Source organism: Danio rerio, chromosome 7, assembly GCF_049306965.1.
Source record: "Danio rerio strain Tuebingen ecotype United States chromosome 7, GRCz12tu, whole genome shotgun sequence".
NCBI classification, from domain to species: domain Eukaryota; kingdom Metazoa; phylum Chordata; class Actinopteri; order Cypriniformes; family Danionidae; genus Danio; species Danio rerio.
In genome coordinates this window covers 22,831,350-22,847,685 of record NC_133182.1, presented here as the reverse complement: position 1 = coordinate 22,847,685, position 16,336 = coordinate 22,831,350, and the positions used below count along the sequence as shown (strand labels likewise).

Genomic DNA, 16,336 nt, shown 5'->3' with positions numbered 1-16,336 from the left:
TTCCTCGTGCTGTGGCAACAATTCTGCGACAGTGTGACTTTGAAACCAAGATGTTCCCATATTACCAACGTGCTGTTTTTCTTTGATTTAAATTAATCTATTAATGCTTCTGAAGCGGCAGACACCATCATGCCACTCGTTCACGCTTTCCTGTTTGTTTGTTTTTTATTGTGGGCTTTCTCCATAGTTTGAACAAAAGTGTGCTCACTCAATTGGCTAGTAAGACTATCACACACAGACTACAGTCCAATGACTGTAAAAAATATGGACGACGCGACAGCCCCTTTTCCCATTGAACGCCTTGAGGGCAAAACGCCTGCTTGACGGGCACAAACTGTTGCAAAAGACTGCTGAAATTGGAGCCTTGACATGCGCAGAAGGACTGTCTGATGGAGCCAGAGGAGGAGCCGCGAAAATGAGCGGAGTCGAGCTTCCAACCAAACGCTTTATGTAAAATCAACCACGCCCCCCGAACTTCTCAGCATGCGTTTACTGTCATATCAACACAAATAGATGTAATAACGTTAACAAATATGAGTTTTTTTTTTATATTCAATCGCGCCAGCTCCGGGCCGCAGCGCATAACCTACTCGCGGCGTCGCGGGCTAATTCCGGCTCGCATGCGGCAGCGCCGGCTCGCTCGGCCACCGCATCTGGCTCGATTGACTCGGGCTGGAATCGGGCAGTGAGTCCAGGCATCCGGAGTAGGTCCAGCAGATGTAGTCAGTCTGAGCTCTGAGGGGTAAGTCTCCGGCAGGCGAGAATCTAGCCGAACTGGTCCGAGTGTATTTTGCCATCTGGGTGGCTAGGCGTACGTGTATCAGCAAACTAATAAAGCCCGAAAAAAGCCCCGACCTTAGCGAATAAACAGTGTTTCACCAGGATCATGTATGTCAGAAACTATAGTTTACTGCTGAACTCATTTTGTCATGGTAAAATAACACAGAAATCGAATAACACTTCAGTCTCCTGCTGAAGCTCAGACGCGCTGCTTTGAGAAACTGTCAAACACAGCTGTCGATCACGATGACACGCCCAGCATTAAATTACTGCTAAAAACAAACTGCTTACAAAAATGAAGATCTGCACCTATTTCAGCACAATAACCAGTGCCTTAATCGACCAGAACCATCTTTCGGGACATTTTATTGCAAGTGTAATAATTTTTTTTTATTTGGGCTCAAGTCTCCTTCATTAACACGGAGGAGGTGGGCTTTATGACTTGTACTGCAGCCAGCCCCCAGGGGGCGATCTAACGGCCGAGACCTTCACTCAAACGCAGGCTTGCGGCACACTTGCTACAGTCACACATTTGCTCTGGGGGGGTGAAATTATATAATACATATATTTATTTTTAATCGCAGCCTTTCGTGAGTAGCTATTCGAAATGTTTGAAATCACATTCGTGATTCGATTTAGATTAATCGCACAGCCCTAGTGAACAAACAAGAAGTTATTATTGGGGAATTAAATTTTTAGACTTAACATTGTCTGTTTTGTTTCCTTTTGTTTGTTTGTTTCTATGTTTTGCTAAAAGTAGAACATCTGTGTCTCAGAACAATGTGGTGTTTAGGTTTTAAATTTAGATTTTCAATTTTTGGTCATACATACCCTGCGATAGTTTAGATGAACACTTAGCAAACTGTCTATTAGTACTGATCAAAGTAATCATAAATGATACAAAGCAGGGTGTGAATATACATTGATGATCAGGGGTTGGCAATTATTTTGGTAATGTTTGTTTACATACAATGATTCAACACATAACTAGGATTCGAAATGATGTACAGACATAAAAAGTACAGACATAAAAAAAATTCAAGAATCTTTTTCGATGCTCCAAAAGATCTAAGACGTCACAGAAAAGAAATGATTTGTTTTATCTTTTTACACACACTATCAATATGATCTTTCCATGAAACCTTGTGGCCTATTTTAACACCCAAATACTTATATGTGTCTACCTGTTTGATGTTCACATTATGTATAACAACAGGGTTTGTACATACATCAGGACCTGAACACAATTTCCTCTGTTTCACAAGAGCTTGTCGCACCACTCAACAAGTTTATTTACACCTTGCTGGTGCAATTCTGTAACTTCTACCTGGCTTAGTAAAACCTTCAGTGCTCTAGATTTGCCTGTTACAAACCACTTAAATATTATTTTTTTGTCAAGAGCATGCATTAAATTGATCTTTAGTTATCTATTAACTAAATTATTAACGTTATTTAAGATGCAGATGAGCGCAAACTATTTCTCAACAATTTAAAAGTAAAGACCCCCCGAACATCTAGTTTTGATGTTGTTCAGGGGATCAAGCATTAACTCCCCTGTTATTCACACCGTGTATATAAATGTTCATTTAACAAACGATACTTAAAAAATCCTAAGAGATATGTAAGCCCATGAAGAAATCCACAGATTTTTTTAGCTCATCATTAAATCTATTTACTTGTATAATTGTGTTTAAATATATATTAATTCTGTTTTTATATTAATTTCAGTATTAATATATTAACTAATATGCAAATATTCATATTCTTTAAGTTATATTTTGTCTTTTAGTGGAAATAATAAACGGGACTTGCTGTCTTTACCAAACAAGTGGATCTAATTAGATTTGCATATTAAACCTTAAAGTTACAAAAGTTATTTTTTTTATTTAAATCTTTTATGTTTTTAGTTACTATTTTGACCTAAATTTAGCGTGGAAATAGCAAAAAAAAAGTCAGCAAATTCTCTCCGGCCCTGATATGTCATGTAATGCTATGGTTAGAATCAATATAAGGACAACATAAGGTTCAAGTACAGACTAGATGGAAGCTGCTGACCGTACAGGACATTTAGGCTAATGTCTTAACAAACATCAGTATGCAAATAAGTCATATGTCAAAGTGAAGCGAGGGCCACGTCAAATGTGTCAGATCAAACGAGTTCAGCCTGTTTGACAGAAATAGAGTGAAAATCACCAGGTCTCCGGACAGGTTTTAAACCAGCACAATACAAAATGAAACATTCAGGTTCAACTTTAAACAAGACAGCACGAGGTTTTCAACATCACACATATAGTAAAGTATTGCTACTGGCTAAAAGGCTGTGTTTCCTTTGTATATATGACAGATATGTGCTATAATAATTTTTGCCTGTGCAGAATTTATTAAAAGGAGTCACCCATGAATTGTCACTTTCTGACTTTTTTCTGACACACAAATTTTAAGAGGAATTTTTGAACTGCTTAATCCCATACAGCGAAAGAAAACGGAGAACATACATACAAAGAACCAAAAAAATGGCATCTTTGACGAGCAATTTATAAAAAAAATAAGACTTTTTTTGTAAACATTTTCAATCGCAAACCTCACTTCCAGTTAATTTATGAAAAAAGCAACCTTTGCATTCTGCTTAACATTTCCTTTTCTGTTCTGTGGAAGAAAGGAAATCATAAAACTGTGCTGTAGTGATGTGAAGAGAAGTCATTTGTATATTTTGGAGTAGTTAAAGGTTATCCTTTTAAGAGAAACACTACCCCTCAAAGTAAAAGTAGAAATGAATTTTTACTTTTAGCAGAGATGCTGCTTAGTGAACAGTGACAGCAAAAAAATAAGTTACAAATAACAAATGCTGATTAAGAATTTTTTTAATATACATTTCAAATAATTGCTGTATGTACACTCATCGGCCACTTTATTAGGTACACCGTGTAACGGGTTGGACCCACTTTTGCCTTCAGAACTGCCTTAAACCTTTGTGACATAGATTGTACTGGAAGGTACTGGAAAATTCCTCAGAGATTTGGCTCCATATTGAACAGGACAGCATCACGCAGTTGCTGCAGATTTGTCGGCTTCACATCCATGATGCGAATCTCCCGTTCCACCACATCCCAAAGGTGATCGACTGGATTGAAATCTGTTGATTATGGAGGCCATTTAAATACAGTGAACTCATTGTCATGTTCAAGAAACCAGCCTGAGATGATTTGCGATGATCAGAAGATGGGTACACTGTGGTCATAAAGGGATGGACATGATACTCAGGAAGGCTGTGGTGTTGGCACGATGCTCAATTGGTACTAATGGGCCCAAAGTGTGCCAAGACAATAACCCCTACACCATTACACCACCAACACCAGCCTGAAACATTGATATAAGGCAGGATGGATCCATGCTTTCATGTTGTAGACGTCAAATTCTGACTCTACCCTCCGAATGTCTCAGCAGAAATCGAGACTTATGAGACCAGGCAACTTTTTTTTTTTCAATCTTCTATTGTCCAATCGTGGTGAGCCTGTGCAAATTGTATCCTCATTTTCCGGTTCTTAGCTGACAGGAGTGACACCCGGTTTGGTCTTCTGCTGCTGTAGACCATCCGCCTCAAGGTTGGACATGTTGTGCGTTCAGAAATGCTCTTCTGCATAACTCGATTGTAATGAGTGGTTTTAAAGTTACTGTTGCCTTTCTATCTGCTTGAACCAGTCTGGCCATTCTCCTCTGACCTCTTGCATAAAAAATACATTTGTGGCCACAGAACTGCCGCTCACTGGAAGTTTTCTCATTTTCGGACTATTCTCTGTAAACCCTAGAGATGGTTGTGCATAAAAATTCTAGTAGATTAGCAGTTTCTAAAATACTCAGACAACCATGCCACGCTCAGTCACTTAAATGACCTTTCTTCCCCATTCTGATGCCTGGTTTGAACTGCAACAGATCGTCTTGACCATGTCTACATGCCAAAATGCATCGAGTTGCTGCCATGTGATTGGCTGATTAGGAATTGTGTTAGAAAGGTGTACCTAATCAGGTGGCCGGTAAGTGTATGAGTTTTTATGTGTATAATTTTAATTCTTTGATGTATCAGGTTATGCTACAATACTCACACAAAAAATGCCCCCCTAACACAAAGTATACAAACGAATAAAATGACTGGTAACATTTAAGCAAATTTTGAACATACTAAAATAGAAGTTATTTGAAATTGTAAACATTTTACAGTATGTCTGGTTTTACTTTATTGTTGATGAAATAACTGCAGCCTTGTTGAGCATAAAAGACTTAATAAATCATTGAAAATAAATATTACCGTTCCAATAGAATAGACACTATATCAGCACCACAGATGAATAGTTACGTAGCTAATAGTTAAGCAAGGGAACAGCTTTAATCCACACAGAAATATATGTCATACATATCATACTGAAATAGGTCATAGAAGGTTAACAGGAAACTGTTTAAACAGTCAAATAACTATGGGGAAATAAGGTTAAAGGAGCAGCGTGTACTTTGACCCATAAACCGTTTTTTGAGTCTGCTTCACTTTAACTTGCTGGAAAAACATTAAAGAAGAACGGTTGCTTGACGTGTGGGGGTTTAAGAGGAACCAAAAGCTGTCAAATAAGCCTGTGTGCATTGCTGCTATAGAGCATTCCATGCAAATGTCAACCTTGCCAAGTTTTCAACAAAATAGAGAAACCCTTCCTTGGTTTTTTGTATAGGCTTTTAGTTTACAGTACTGTAAAAATACTCAAAAATGTCTCTGGTAAATGAAATATAAGTTTTTGTAAACATTGACAAAGTTACACAGGTGCCTATTTCACATTGGTCACATCCATAAGAGAAAGATGTCACATCCATAACCAAGTTATTTACTCACAAATGCAAAAATGTCAAATAAAATAAAATCTATAGTGAGCGGACTCTTTCATTTTGATTAGTATCGTTTTTTGGGGGTTGTGCAGTTTTAATTCATGGCAGTTCTACAAAGTATGTTGTATACTGTTAACTCACAAACTTGTTTGTCGCATCCATAATGCATGTTAATTTTCTTCATTTAAAATATAAAATGTTTACAGATTGTTATTTTTCTGATTCCAGAACTCTGTGGTCAGTTGTTTTAGAAAATATAAACAGATCTCTTTCTCTGTGAATTTACGTTTTGAGTTTTTACTTCAAATAGGCCTGTCTTGATAAAGAATTTATGTTGTGCAATATTGTCATTGAGATCCTTTTATGCCACTGATTATATAACAGCATAATCATGCAAATAGCTATAAACTCTCTAAAATACTTAGCATTTTTGAGATTATTTAGATTCTATAATGTCATAAAGGTAAATGTGCTATTATATAGACTATTAAATGTCTTGTTAGGTAAATGCCCAAATATAAACTTTGACACCAATAAGGTAGAACGTAAATGTCATTATAAAATGGCTTTAACGTTATTTGTGAGTTTGTAAATATATATTACAACAGCCAAAATTGAGGTCATCTCCAAATATTGCTTGATAAGTCGATATATTGAATATTGTGACTGGTCTAAATGCAAATGCCACACCCAGAACAGTGGATTTGCTCTATAATGTTTATAAAGACAACAGATACATTTATTATAGTTATGCTGTAAAAAAAAAATGCAGAGTTCCACACTATCAATTTGTGTTGGGACAACATGAAAGAATTAAGTTAACTTATTCGTTTTTTTACCGATTTAAGGTGATTCCACAAAAAACAAATAAGTTGTCCCCAACTGTGTCATTTCAAATAAATAGCTTAAACAAACAGCAAACGCCACATTTGAGTGTACAGCTCATCATAAAATTTACTCCTCTCAGTTTCATTTAAAGTACAAATGAAATCAAAATTAACCATATGATTTAGTTAGCTCGAATTGCTAGTTTTGTAGAGAACAAATCATTAAGAAAAGTTTACCCTTGTAATCAAGAATTGAAATCTGAACATGTACTTCCTGATTTTTTTTTTTAGTTTAATTGTCAGATTACATCTGTCTAAAGCAGGGGTCTCAAACTCCATTTGCGGCCCTCAGTGCAATATTTTGTGGTTCCTGCCTCAAAATGAGCGAGTTTGAGTCACTTGTACATCCAGGAAGTGTTCAGAATAGCAAAACAGAAGCGAAGAAACCCGACACAGAGGAACATTTACACCTCACTGCCCACTAGCGTTTCGGAAGTGTTAATGCAGACCAACAGAGACAGCGCGCAGAAGTATAAATGCACAGCTGCGCGCGTTGCCTGCGCCGTGAGTTGCACTGGTCACTTGACACAGAAGTATAAACCAGGCAGGGAGGGAACTCGCGCCGGCCAGAACCAAGGTAAGCTGTTCCCGCCCCTGCCTGCCACTTAGCTACCTATCTGCAGCCTGCCCTACCTAGCTACAGCCTGCATCTTATATATATTATAGGTAGATACAGACTGGTACAGACTGATGTGACTGGAGTGGGGTGGGGGTGTTTTATTTATACATGTATATACATATATACATATATAAGATTTGTGAGAAGAAGCGCTGTCAAGTCTCTGGCAGCAAGAAGTAGGCAAAAGATGCCATGTTCAGAAGAACTGTTCATAATCTTCACTCAATGTTCTATTAATGTTCAGGACACTTCATGTTCAGAGAAATAATTAAAACTGTTAATAATGACACTTGAGGACTTTTTTTTTGTGAAATCCCTTATGCGGCCCAGCCTCACCCAGACTTTGCCTCCTGCGGCCCCCAGGTAAATTGAGTTTGAGACCCCTGGTCTAAAGTATCAGTAGACTAGTGGTCCTCAACCACCGGGCTGCAGACTGGTAACAATCTGTGAATCAATTGGTACCAGGCCGCATAAGAAATCATTCATTACTTCCATTTTATTTATTATCCGAATCAGAATTTTGTTTTACTTTTATTTTGATTGTATTCTTTTGGCCCAGTGAAGGACACGCAAACTGCCAAGGAATTGATCTGCAACCTGTGCAAGAAGATCTACTGCTTCAAAATTGAATAAATACCACAAGTGCAACTCGAGTCACGTGACAAGAATTGACCAGTCAGCTTCAGCTTGTATGGATTATAAACATTTTGGACAACTAATTATCTCAGACAAACACAGAACACCCAAACACTGCAGTGCTTTGTGATATTATCTATAAATAAAACTTGTATCAGAGTGACTGCAATATTTGACATTCTCTGAAAAAACAGTTGATGGTCGCCTTGCAACCTATGAGCTACTACGCCCTCCTGCCAATCTGCGGTAAATTTGTCAAGCGTCGACAGGTCCGCAGTGATTAAAAAGGTTGGAAATCACTGCTGTAGACCTACACAGACCTGCGTTTGGAGCAGATCATCACCCAGAGCGAAAGGCAGCAACAAAAGTCACTGCTAGTGTTAATGAGGTATGAGGTATTGGGTGTGGTTAATATACGCAACCACGCCCCCCAACTGTCAGTTTTAACAACAATCAGAAATGGTGAGGAGGTGGTGTCAGAAATGCCTACTTTACTACATCCAATCAGCTCGCAGTAGAAAAACAAGCCACACCCACTGTTTTCTCATTTAATATGCCATTTCTCTAAAAAACTGTGTAAAAAAATGGCTGCAGATTCCAGTTCTTGTAGACTTTAATATTCAGATGACAACCCAGAGCCAAATCAGTCAAATCAGATACAAGAAATAAAATTACGCAAGTGCTGCTGGTTTCTTTAAAAGGTAACTGTGCTGACACAATCACAATGAATACTGACTAACGGGCCATGTGACTTGTTTTGATAAGATTAATCTAGACTGCCTCAGACTTCAGCTACTGCTAAAAATGCAGACGAGGGCTGTAGCAACTTTTCCTGCCTGACACACAGTGACTCATGTTATTATGACCGGCAAATCAAACATACTGCAAACCTCAGAACTGAGCTGACCCCGTTTGAGTAAGACCCTGCAAAATACTTCTATCGTCAATGTCACTGATCTCTCCCCTTATCCTCGGTGTGTTTTCTCTTTATCTGTCAGTGCACCGCTGAAAACGCAGTGTACAATGTTGCCTCAGGCTCAGGCTTGCCGCTTTCATGAGCATTTTCCATTGTTTGCTCGGTCACTGGAAGAATAAACAGCCTCCATTATGAAATTCACTTTAATGATACACACAAAAAGCTGCACTGTATGGAAATTTTGGCCAATATCGATAACAGTTTATATTTTTGGAGGCAGATCAAATATAAACAGGCTAAAAAAATAATAATAATATATATATATATATATATATATATATATATATATATATATATATATATATATATATATATATATATATATATATATATATATATATAACTAAAAATCAACTAAAAATAAATATTCTGTCATCATTTACTCATCTTCCACTTGTTCCACATCTGATTAAGTTTCTTTCTTCTATTGGAAGAAAAAAACAGTAAAACAGTATTTTTGTTCCTAGATGTCAATGGCTGCTATTTTCCAACATTTATCTTGTTTTGTGTTCAGCAGAAGAAATAAATTTATAAATGCATAAATGTAAGTAAATGGTGAGGAAATTTGTGTTTTTTTTGTGGGGAGAGAGGGTGAACTAAATCAGTGTTTCTCAACTTCTAAAGCGACTTCGGTGCTCAAGTCTGCATCCTCGATATCAAAAACACATCTGGGAAGTTTCACACGTCCTCCGTTCTTGCGATCTTGAGATTTGTAACTGAACTTTGGCAGCTGATAATGATGTTCTACGAGAACAAAGATGCAAGATCGCTAAAGAACGCATATTGAGAAACAGCCCATGTCTCCTTAACCAAACACACCTGATTCAGATCATCAGCTAATTAGCAGAGACTAAAAGACCTTTAATGTTAAATTTTCTTTAATTAATATTGCGATATGAATACAGTTTCACATGATGTTTTGAATAGCTCTATTATACAGTTTTCTGTGGAGTCTAACAATATTCAGGTACAGTAGCTGAATAAATCACAAAACAAACAAAAAAAAAGCTTTTCTTACCCTGCTGTCTCGTTTCTAATCAAAATATCTAAATTCTTAGATCAAGTAAAAAGATTGTTTTGTTTTCAACTTTTTTCAAGAAATAAGTCAAAATTAAGTATTTATTTCTTAAAACCAGCAAAATGATCTGCCTTTGGGCCAAGTAAAATAATCTTGTTTTTGCTTTGAAAGGTCGATCTTTGGACTAGAAACAAGACAGAAAATCTAAGTAAGATTCTTTTGCATTAACTATGTATGAATTCTGTATAAATAATTGAATGAAATTAATCTTTGATACACCTCCAAGAATCTTTTGTTTTGTGCGTGTCAACATGTTTTACACTTTCTTGAAATGCTCAGTCACAGGCCTTAAAAACACACGCAAATGATAAACCTTCACTCTATTATGGTTAAACTTTGCAGTGACTCTACAAACCACATGTGTTCTGTAACTCCTGGTCAACAATAAATCAGACTTAACATTGCATATCTGGTGATGTGACTACTGTGGATGCACACATTGCGATATCTATGCTTTAAGTGTGCCCTATAAAGAAAATGTGGTTGTACCAAGGCGTAGTAGAAGAATAAAAGATTAGTATATGGAAACAGGCATACTGTGAGCCTCAGACATCACTTTTCCCTCGTTTTCATGTAAATTCCATGAGTGTAAAACCCTGGTGGACAACAGGCCAATCATAAGACAAAACAAAGCTTTTAAAACTTGTCTTTTTTTAAAGAAAAGTTGTGCATATATATATATATATATATATATATATATATATATATATATATATATATATATATATATATATATAAATCTCTAGAGTTTGCTTGTTTTGACACATTATTCAAAATATGTGGCTAAGAAAGAACTGAATTTTAGTTTTAATTAGGCAAGTAAAAAGAATTCCACTGGTTATTACAGAAAATTATTAGTGTTTTGTCCTGTGAAAGTCTGAAATTTCATTGATAACGGTCTTAAAACGGTCTTTAAAAGTCTTAAATTAGACGTGATGAAACCTGCAAAATCCCTGTTTTTACCCAGACATTTGAAAAGAATTTATATTAGAGCCGTAATCACAATAGCGTCAAATCATGAAACCGTGATTTTTTTTATCCAAGGTTATCATACCGTCAGACTCTTATACTGGCCCATGCCTACATTCTCTCGCAATATATACAGACAGTATCACAGAAAAACTAAATATTGCAATGTGCGATTTTTCCAATATTGTACAGCCCTAATGTAGACATTTTAATGTATGTGAAACAGATCAGTATAGCAATGTCAGAAAGGAAGCAAGACTGAAACAAGGAATAAGGAACAGACAATTAAAAAAAGAGGAATTTCTTGGTATGATAAGAGCCTGTTGGTGACATCACACACAGCATCATCTGTATCTGTGCAGACAGAGAACAGAGTGATCTGATCCAAACTAAGAGATACAGCTGGATGTTTTAGAAAAAACATTGTGTGATACTGAGGCTAATACAAACTAATTAATCTTCCAAAAAAACATGTGGTTTATGATAAGGGTCAAAGAACATCCACTTCTGTCAAGACATGTCATGATACCAATTTTTTGTTCAAAATATATTGCAATAAACGATATTTCTGGTCACTTTAATGCCATTTTATACCATTTTATGCCACTCATTCAATATATAATGCCAGAAAGACAATATAAAATCACCACAATGCAGATGCGCTCATTCAAAAACACCACATAATATTTTATTCTTAAGATTATTTCATTTAATTATTATCATTTGAACAATTGTATAATCAGGCATTAGAATCAGAATGTAAATGCACATCCTAAACAAATAAGAATAAAAGTTTACAAAAGAAAGTGCAGTAAAAAACTAGGGGTGTTCGGTTCTGAGTTTTTTGGAGTCCACTCTGATTCTTGATTCATAATTTTAGAGCCTGTGGAATCGACTCCGTAATCGACTCCATTTCCATTCACTTAAAATAGCACAAGGATTAAACATTTTAAAGATTAAAGATTTTCAATTTGATTTATTGACCAATTAAATATTACACCCCAACACAAAATGTTTAACTTAATGTATGCATCAACAAACCTAAAATACTAAATAAAAGCAGTGGGACAGGCTTGACACATATATTGCTCTCTCGTAAATGTGATTTTTTTTAAGGTGTGCTTTTAAATAGCCTATTACTGCACTTTAAAATATCATTGGCGGTTTTGTGCAATTTGTTCATTGATTCCATAAGGTTATGGTAAGGGGAGGTCATTTGCCAGAATAAGAGGAGTGAGTCAGACCTGTTTTTGAACACATCCTTGGTTATATTTGATTTAAAAACCCTCTTTTTGAAACAATTTCATTTGGTATATTTTTTTGTAGTTATTTGAATATGAATATTAGAGATGAAAACAAGTGAATTTAGGCCCAAAAGAAAGCCACATGTATTGTCAGATTCTGCGATAATAAATAAATCTTGGTTACTTTTGTCATTAATATTAGCGTTTTATTTATTTATTTGTTAGTGAAATTGGCATGGGTTAAATAAAACTTTTATTTGAGCATACAGTATTCAATGCGCTACAAATTCACTGCTACAATATTTAATTTTTAACACAGCAAACTTAATATCGCAGGCAGATCATCTTTAAAACCAAAATGCAAATAGGTTTGCATTATAGGAGTTTGAAAGTGAAAGCAAACTTCATCCCGCAGCACTATTTATAACAGCCTAGAGTGCTCGTGGTCATGAAATTTAAAAGCAAAAGCGTAAAACACGTGAACACGCATTTAAAGCGGGAGCTTTCGGTGTTCATCGTGCTCGAGAATGAGCATATAACTGTAGCATGTAACTGCTTCATTCAGGAGCGGTTTGAAAAAACAGACTCAACTCTGGGAGTCGATTCCTGTCCTCGAGTCGATTCCGGTACTAGGTCCATTAAGAGTCGAGGAATCAACTCTTTTGGAGTCGACTCCCCGTCCCAAGTAAAAAGTAATTGCGATGTCTGCTACCCAGTCTATTTTCAGTTGTCAGACACCCACATGAAAATATACTATAGTAATTTATAGTAAATACTATAGTGTTGTTTTTAACCATACTGACACCTCCATTAGAGATAGAGATGTTGCACAATCAGACAAAATCAGACTTCTATCATGGGCAAGTATGTGCTTTTTGTCCATACCTGTGCTGTAATCTCGATCCAACGGTGGGACATCCTCATTGTAGTCCACCGTGACATCAGAAATATCCACCAGCTCATCGTCACTGCTTCCACTGTGATAATTGTCATAGCAAAACCCTCCGTTGTCCATCTGCCATAGCAAAGAGAGAGAAGCACTTGAACAGAAGCACAGAAATGTTTGTATATTTCAACAAAAAAATTGTAACCCTGTCATAATTTACACTCCCCATACTCAGAATATCATACTTTGTGCCCAACAAAAGAGATCCTTCAATGTTTAGAACTGAGTGTGAGAAAATTGTGAGAAGATGTTATATTTCAAGTGAAATATCCCTTTCAACAGTGTGTTGCAAACTGACAACATTGTTTAAGGTGTCAGCGCAGTAGATAAGGACAAAACTAAACCAAACAGGACACTTTCTTGTAAACAAGAGTATTTATCATGACATAATTTTTATATAATAGGAGTGATTTTGTTCAAAATCAGAATATACAGCACCCATATGAATCAATTCATTTTTACTTTATGAACAGCACACTAAATTTCTTGATAAATTTTCTGAATCAATAAAAAGAAGTGATTCAAAGGAGCCATTTGTTCATAAATTGACTAATCAGGTCGGGTGTGAGTTTCTGGATCATTAAAAACAACTGGCTCTTACGAAGAATAACTACTGAGTTATTGTTAATAGTTAACACAGATAACTATGGTGTAACTGTATATTTATGGTCTTTAAGGAACCAGTTAATAGGAGTCATTTGTCATCAGGTTCCTCTGGTCGACTCGAAAGCAACTTCCTGATTCATTCAAGAATCGGGTCACACGAGTGATTCTGAATGGGGTTACGCAGGGTGTCATGTTTCAGAATCACTAAAACGAATCGGTTCAGAAGAGTCATTTGTTGGTGAACAATTCGCTACACGGCAGGGTCAACGAAATATGTAAAATAAAGTAGTGCATGAAACTCTGCAAGACATTTTTTTTTCATTCACGTGTACTATTAAGGGAATCGAAAAGAAAACAGTTTGGCTATAGTATTTTAAACAAAAAAAGATCCTCCACACTGAGATGAGGATCCTCTGAAATATGATGATAGTGAAACTCAGTCACGGTTCAAACGCTTAACTTACCACTTCCTTTCTCTTGCTCTGCAAGTATTTTACAAACCAACTGATGCAAAACAACACACACACACAATTCAAAAACACAAAGTTTGTGGACTCTAAAACTCCTAAACAAAACAATGCAGACTTTCTATTGACGTTTTGAAGTCTTCAGATATACGTTACCCTGTCGGTTATTGTAAGAGCCAGATCAATAAAACCTCCATCTTATTGAGTTCTTCTCTTTGATTATTTCAAGTAGCAAAAAACATCGTTACCTCGGAAGGATTAGCACATTTAACACAACTGTCATTATCTTTCACGCGACTTAAAAACTATAATTCGATTAGCTCTAACAACTGAACGAGTCCAAACTAATAAAGTTTGATACACACCTTTCAGGGTCTTCGCGCAGTTTTGGTGGTTTCCTCCACCAGCACTGGACTCCTGGACGCCAAGTCTTGTGATCTGGATTTTAAAGCTCTTCTCGGTTAAGCAATACGACGCCGACGTCTGTCAGTTCCGTCAGCTGCTGCGTCACCGTTTTCCCGGTAAAGCATCTCTCGCCTCCACAGAACTCTAGCGTGGGATCAAGCCTGAAGGGAAAGGCGGTCTCCCAGTGTACAGAGGCATCACTGAGGGGGTTCGCTTCAAAACCGATCCCTTCCTCAAATAAAAGTGAGTGGTGTTTGAACTTGAGGAGTTTGGAGGTGAAATAGCGCCGTCCTAAGTTTTGGGGAATTACTGCAAGACAGGACTGCAGTTTATCATCATGACCCCATCTTTAGTTTTCTGTGGGAATCAGAAAGAGGAACAAGCCTCGATTCTGTTCCTGTATTGTTGAGCTTGAATGTGTGGAAACCTACGATAGAAGTCTTCATATTAAACTAATCAAATCACATTTCCAAATCAACACTGATGTCATTAATAGGACAATAGCATCCTATTACAGCCATATAAAGACTAAAGCTAAATATTATAAGAGTTAATAATAATATTATTATTTATTTTTATGATTAAAATATCTTATTCAAGCATGCATTATTATAATTATCTTTATTATTTTTATTAAATATTTGAAAAGTTCAGATGCAAAAGCCTCTGTTATTTGTTTTAAATGAGCATTTTACTCAACTTCCTTTGTTTATGTTCAGTTATTTCACTTTAAAGGCGATGAAAATAACATATATCCCCAAATAAGTGAAATTACTGAACCTACACCGAAGAGCCTTAGAACAATGGATTTTGCATTTTTATCTGACTCAACAACACACTCATTTGCTAAAAGTGTCAGTAAAGACCATTACATTGTTGCAATACTTGCCAATTTTTATAAAAGTCACTAAATTTGTCACAATTTGATACTTTTAAGTAATTTAAAAAAGTGTTATGTAATTTCTTTTACATTTCTTAAAAAGTAAGATTGTTTTTAAGTATGATAAAGTGTAATGTATTATATTTTGTACCCAGCATTATTTACACTCACCGGCCACTTTATTAGGTATCCCTTACTAGTACCTGGTTGGACCCCCTTTTGCCTTCAGACCTGCCTCAATCCTTCATGGATAGATTCATTAAGGTACTGGAAATATTCCACATAAATTTTGGTCCATATAGAACATGATAGCATCATGCAGTTGCTGCAGATTTGTCGGCAGCACATCCATGATGTGAATCTCCTGTTCTTCCACCACATGCCAAAGGCCCTCTATTGGCTACACTAGTACACTGTGGTCATAAAGTGATGGACATGGTCAGCAACAATACTCAGTTAAGCTGTGGCGTTGACATGATGCTCAATTGGTAATAATGAGCCCAAAGTGTGCAAGAAATTATCCCCCACACCATTATACCATGATCACCAGCCAGCACCATTGATACCAGGCAGGATGGATCCATGCTTTCATGTTGTTGACGCAAAATTCTGACCTTCCCATCTGAATGTTGCAGCACTGTCATAAAGCGTGAATCATCCCAAACTGGTTTTCTGAACATGACAATGAGTTCACTGCACTCAAATGGCCTTCACAGTCACCAGATCTCAATCCAATAGAGTGCCTTTGGAATGTGGTGGAACAGAAGATTTGCATCATGGATGTGCAGCTGACAAATCTGCAGCAACTGCATGATGCTATCATGTCAAAATGATCCCAAATCTCTAAGGAACATTTCCAGTACCGTGTTGAATCTATGCCATGAAGGATTAAGGCAGTTCTAAAGGAAAAAAGTGGTCCAACCAGGTATTAGTAAAGTGTACCTAATAAAATGGCCAGTGAGTGTATAACTAAAAAC

The 16,336-nt window shown here is 36.5% G+C and overlaps 1 protein-coding gene and 1 long non-coding RNA gene across 2 annotated transcripts in view; one reads left to right on the top strand and one right to left on the bottom strand.

Moving 5' to 3' along the window:
• clcn5b (chloride channel, voltage-sensitive 5b) overlaps nucleotides 1-14,731 on the bottom strand; it is a 49,204-nt gene extending 34,473 nt beyond the window's left edge. The window contains exons 1-2 of the mRNA XM_680670.8: nucleotides 14,440-14,731; nucleotides 12,941-13,070 (exon numbers count right to left, since the gene is read on the bottom strand). Coding sequence (XP_685762.3) covers nucleotides 12,941-13,070 — 130 coding nt within the window. The 5' untranslated portion in view covers nucleotides 14,440-14,731. The remainder of the gene's footprint in view (nucleotides 1-12,940; nucleotides 13,071-14,439) is intronic.
• LOC141375352 (uncharacterized) lies at nucleotides 2,568-6,793 on the top strand. Its single transcript, XR_012383263.1, has 3 exons — nucleotides 2,568-3,711; nucleotides 4,160-4,724; nucleotides 4,805-6,793. It is a non-coding gene; the product is annotated as an uncharacterized lncRNA (long non-coding RNA).
• Nucleotides 14,732-16,336: the final 1,605 nt, after the last annotated feature.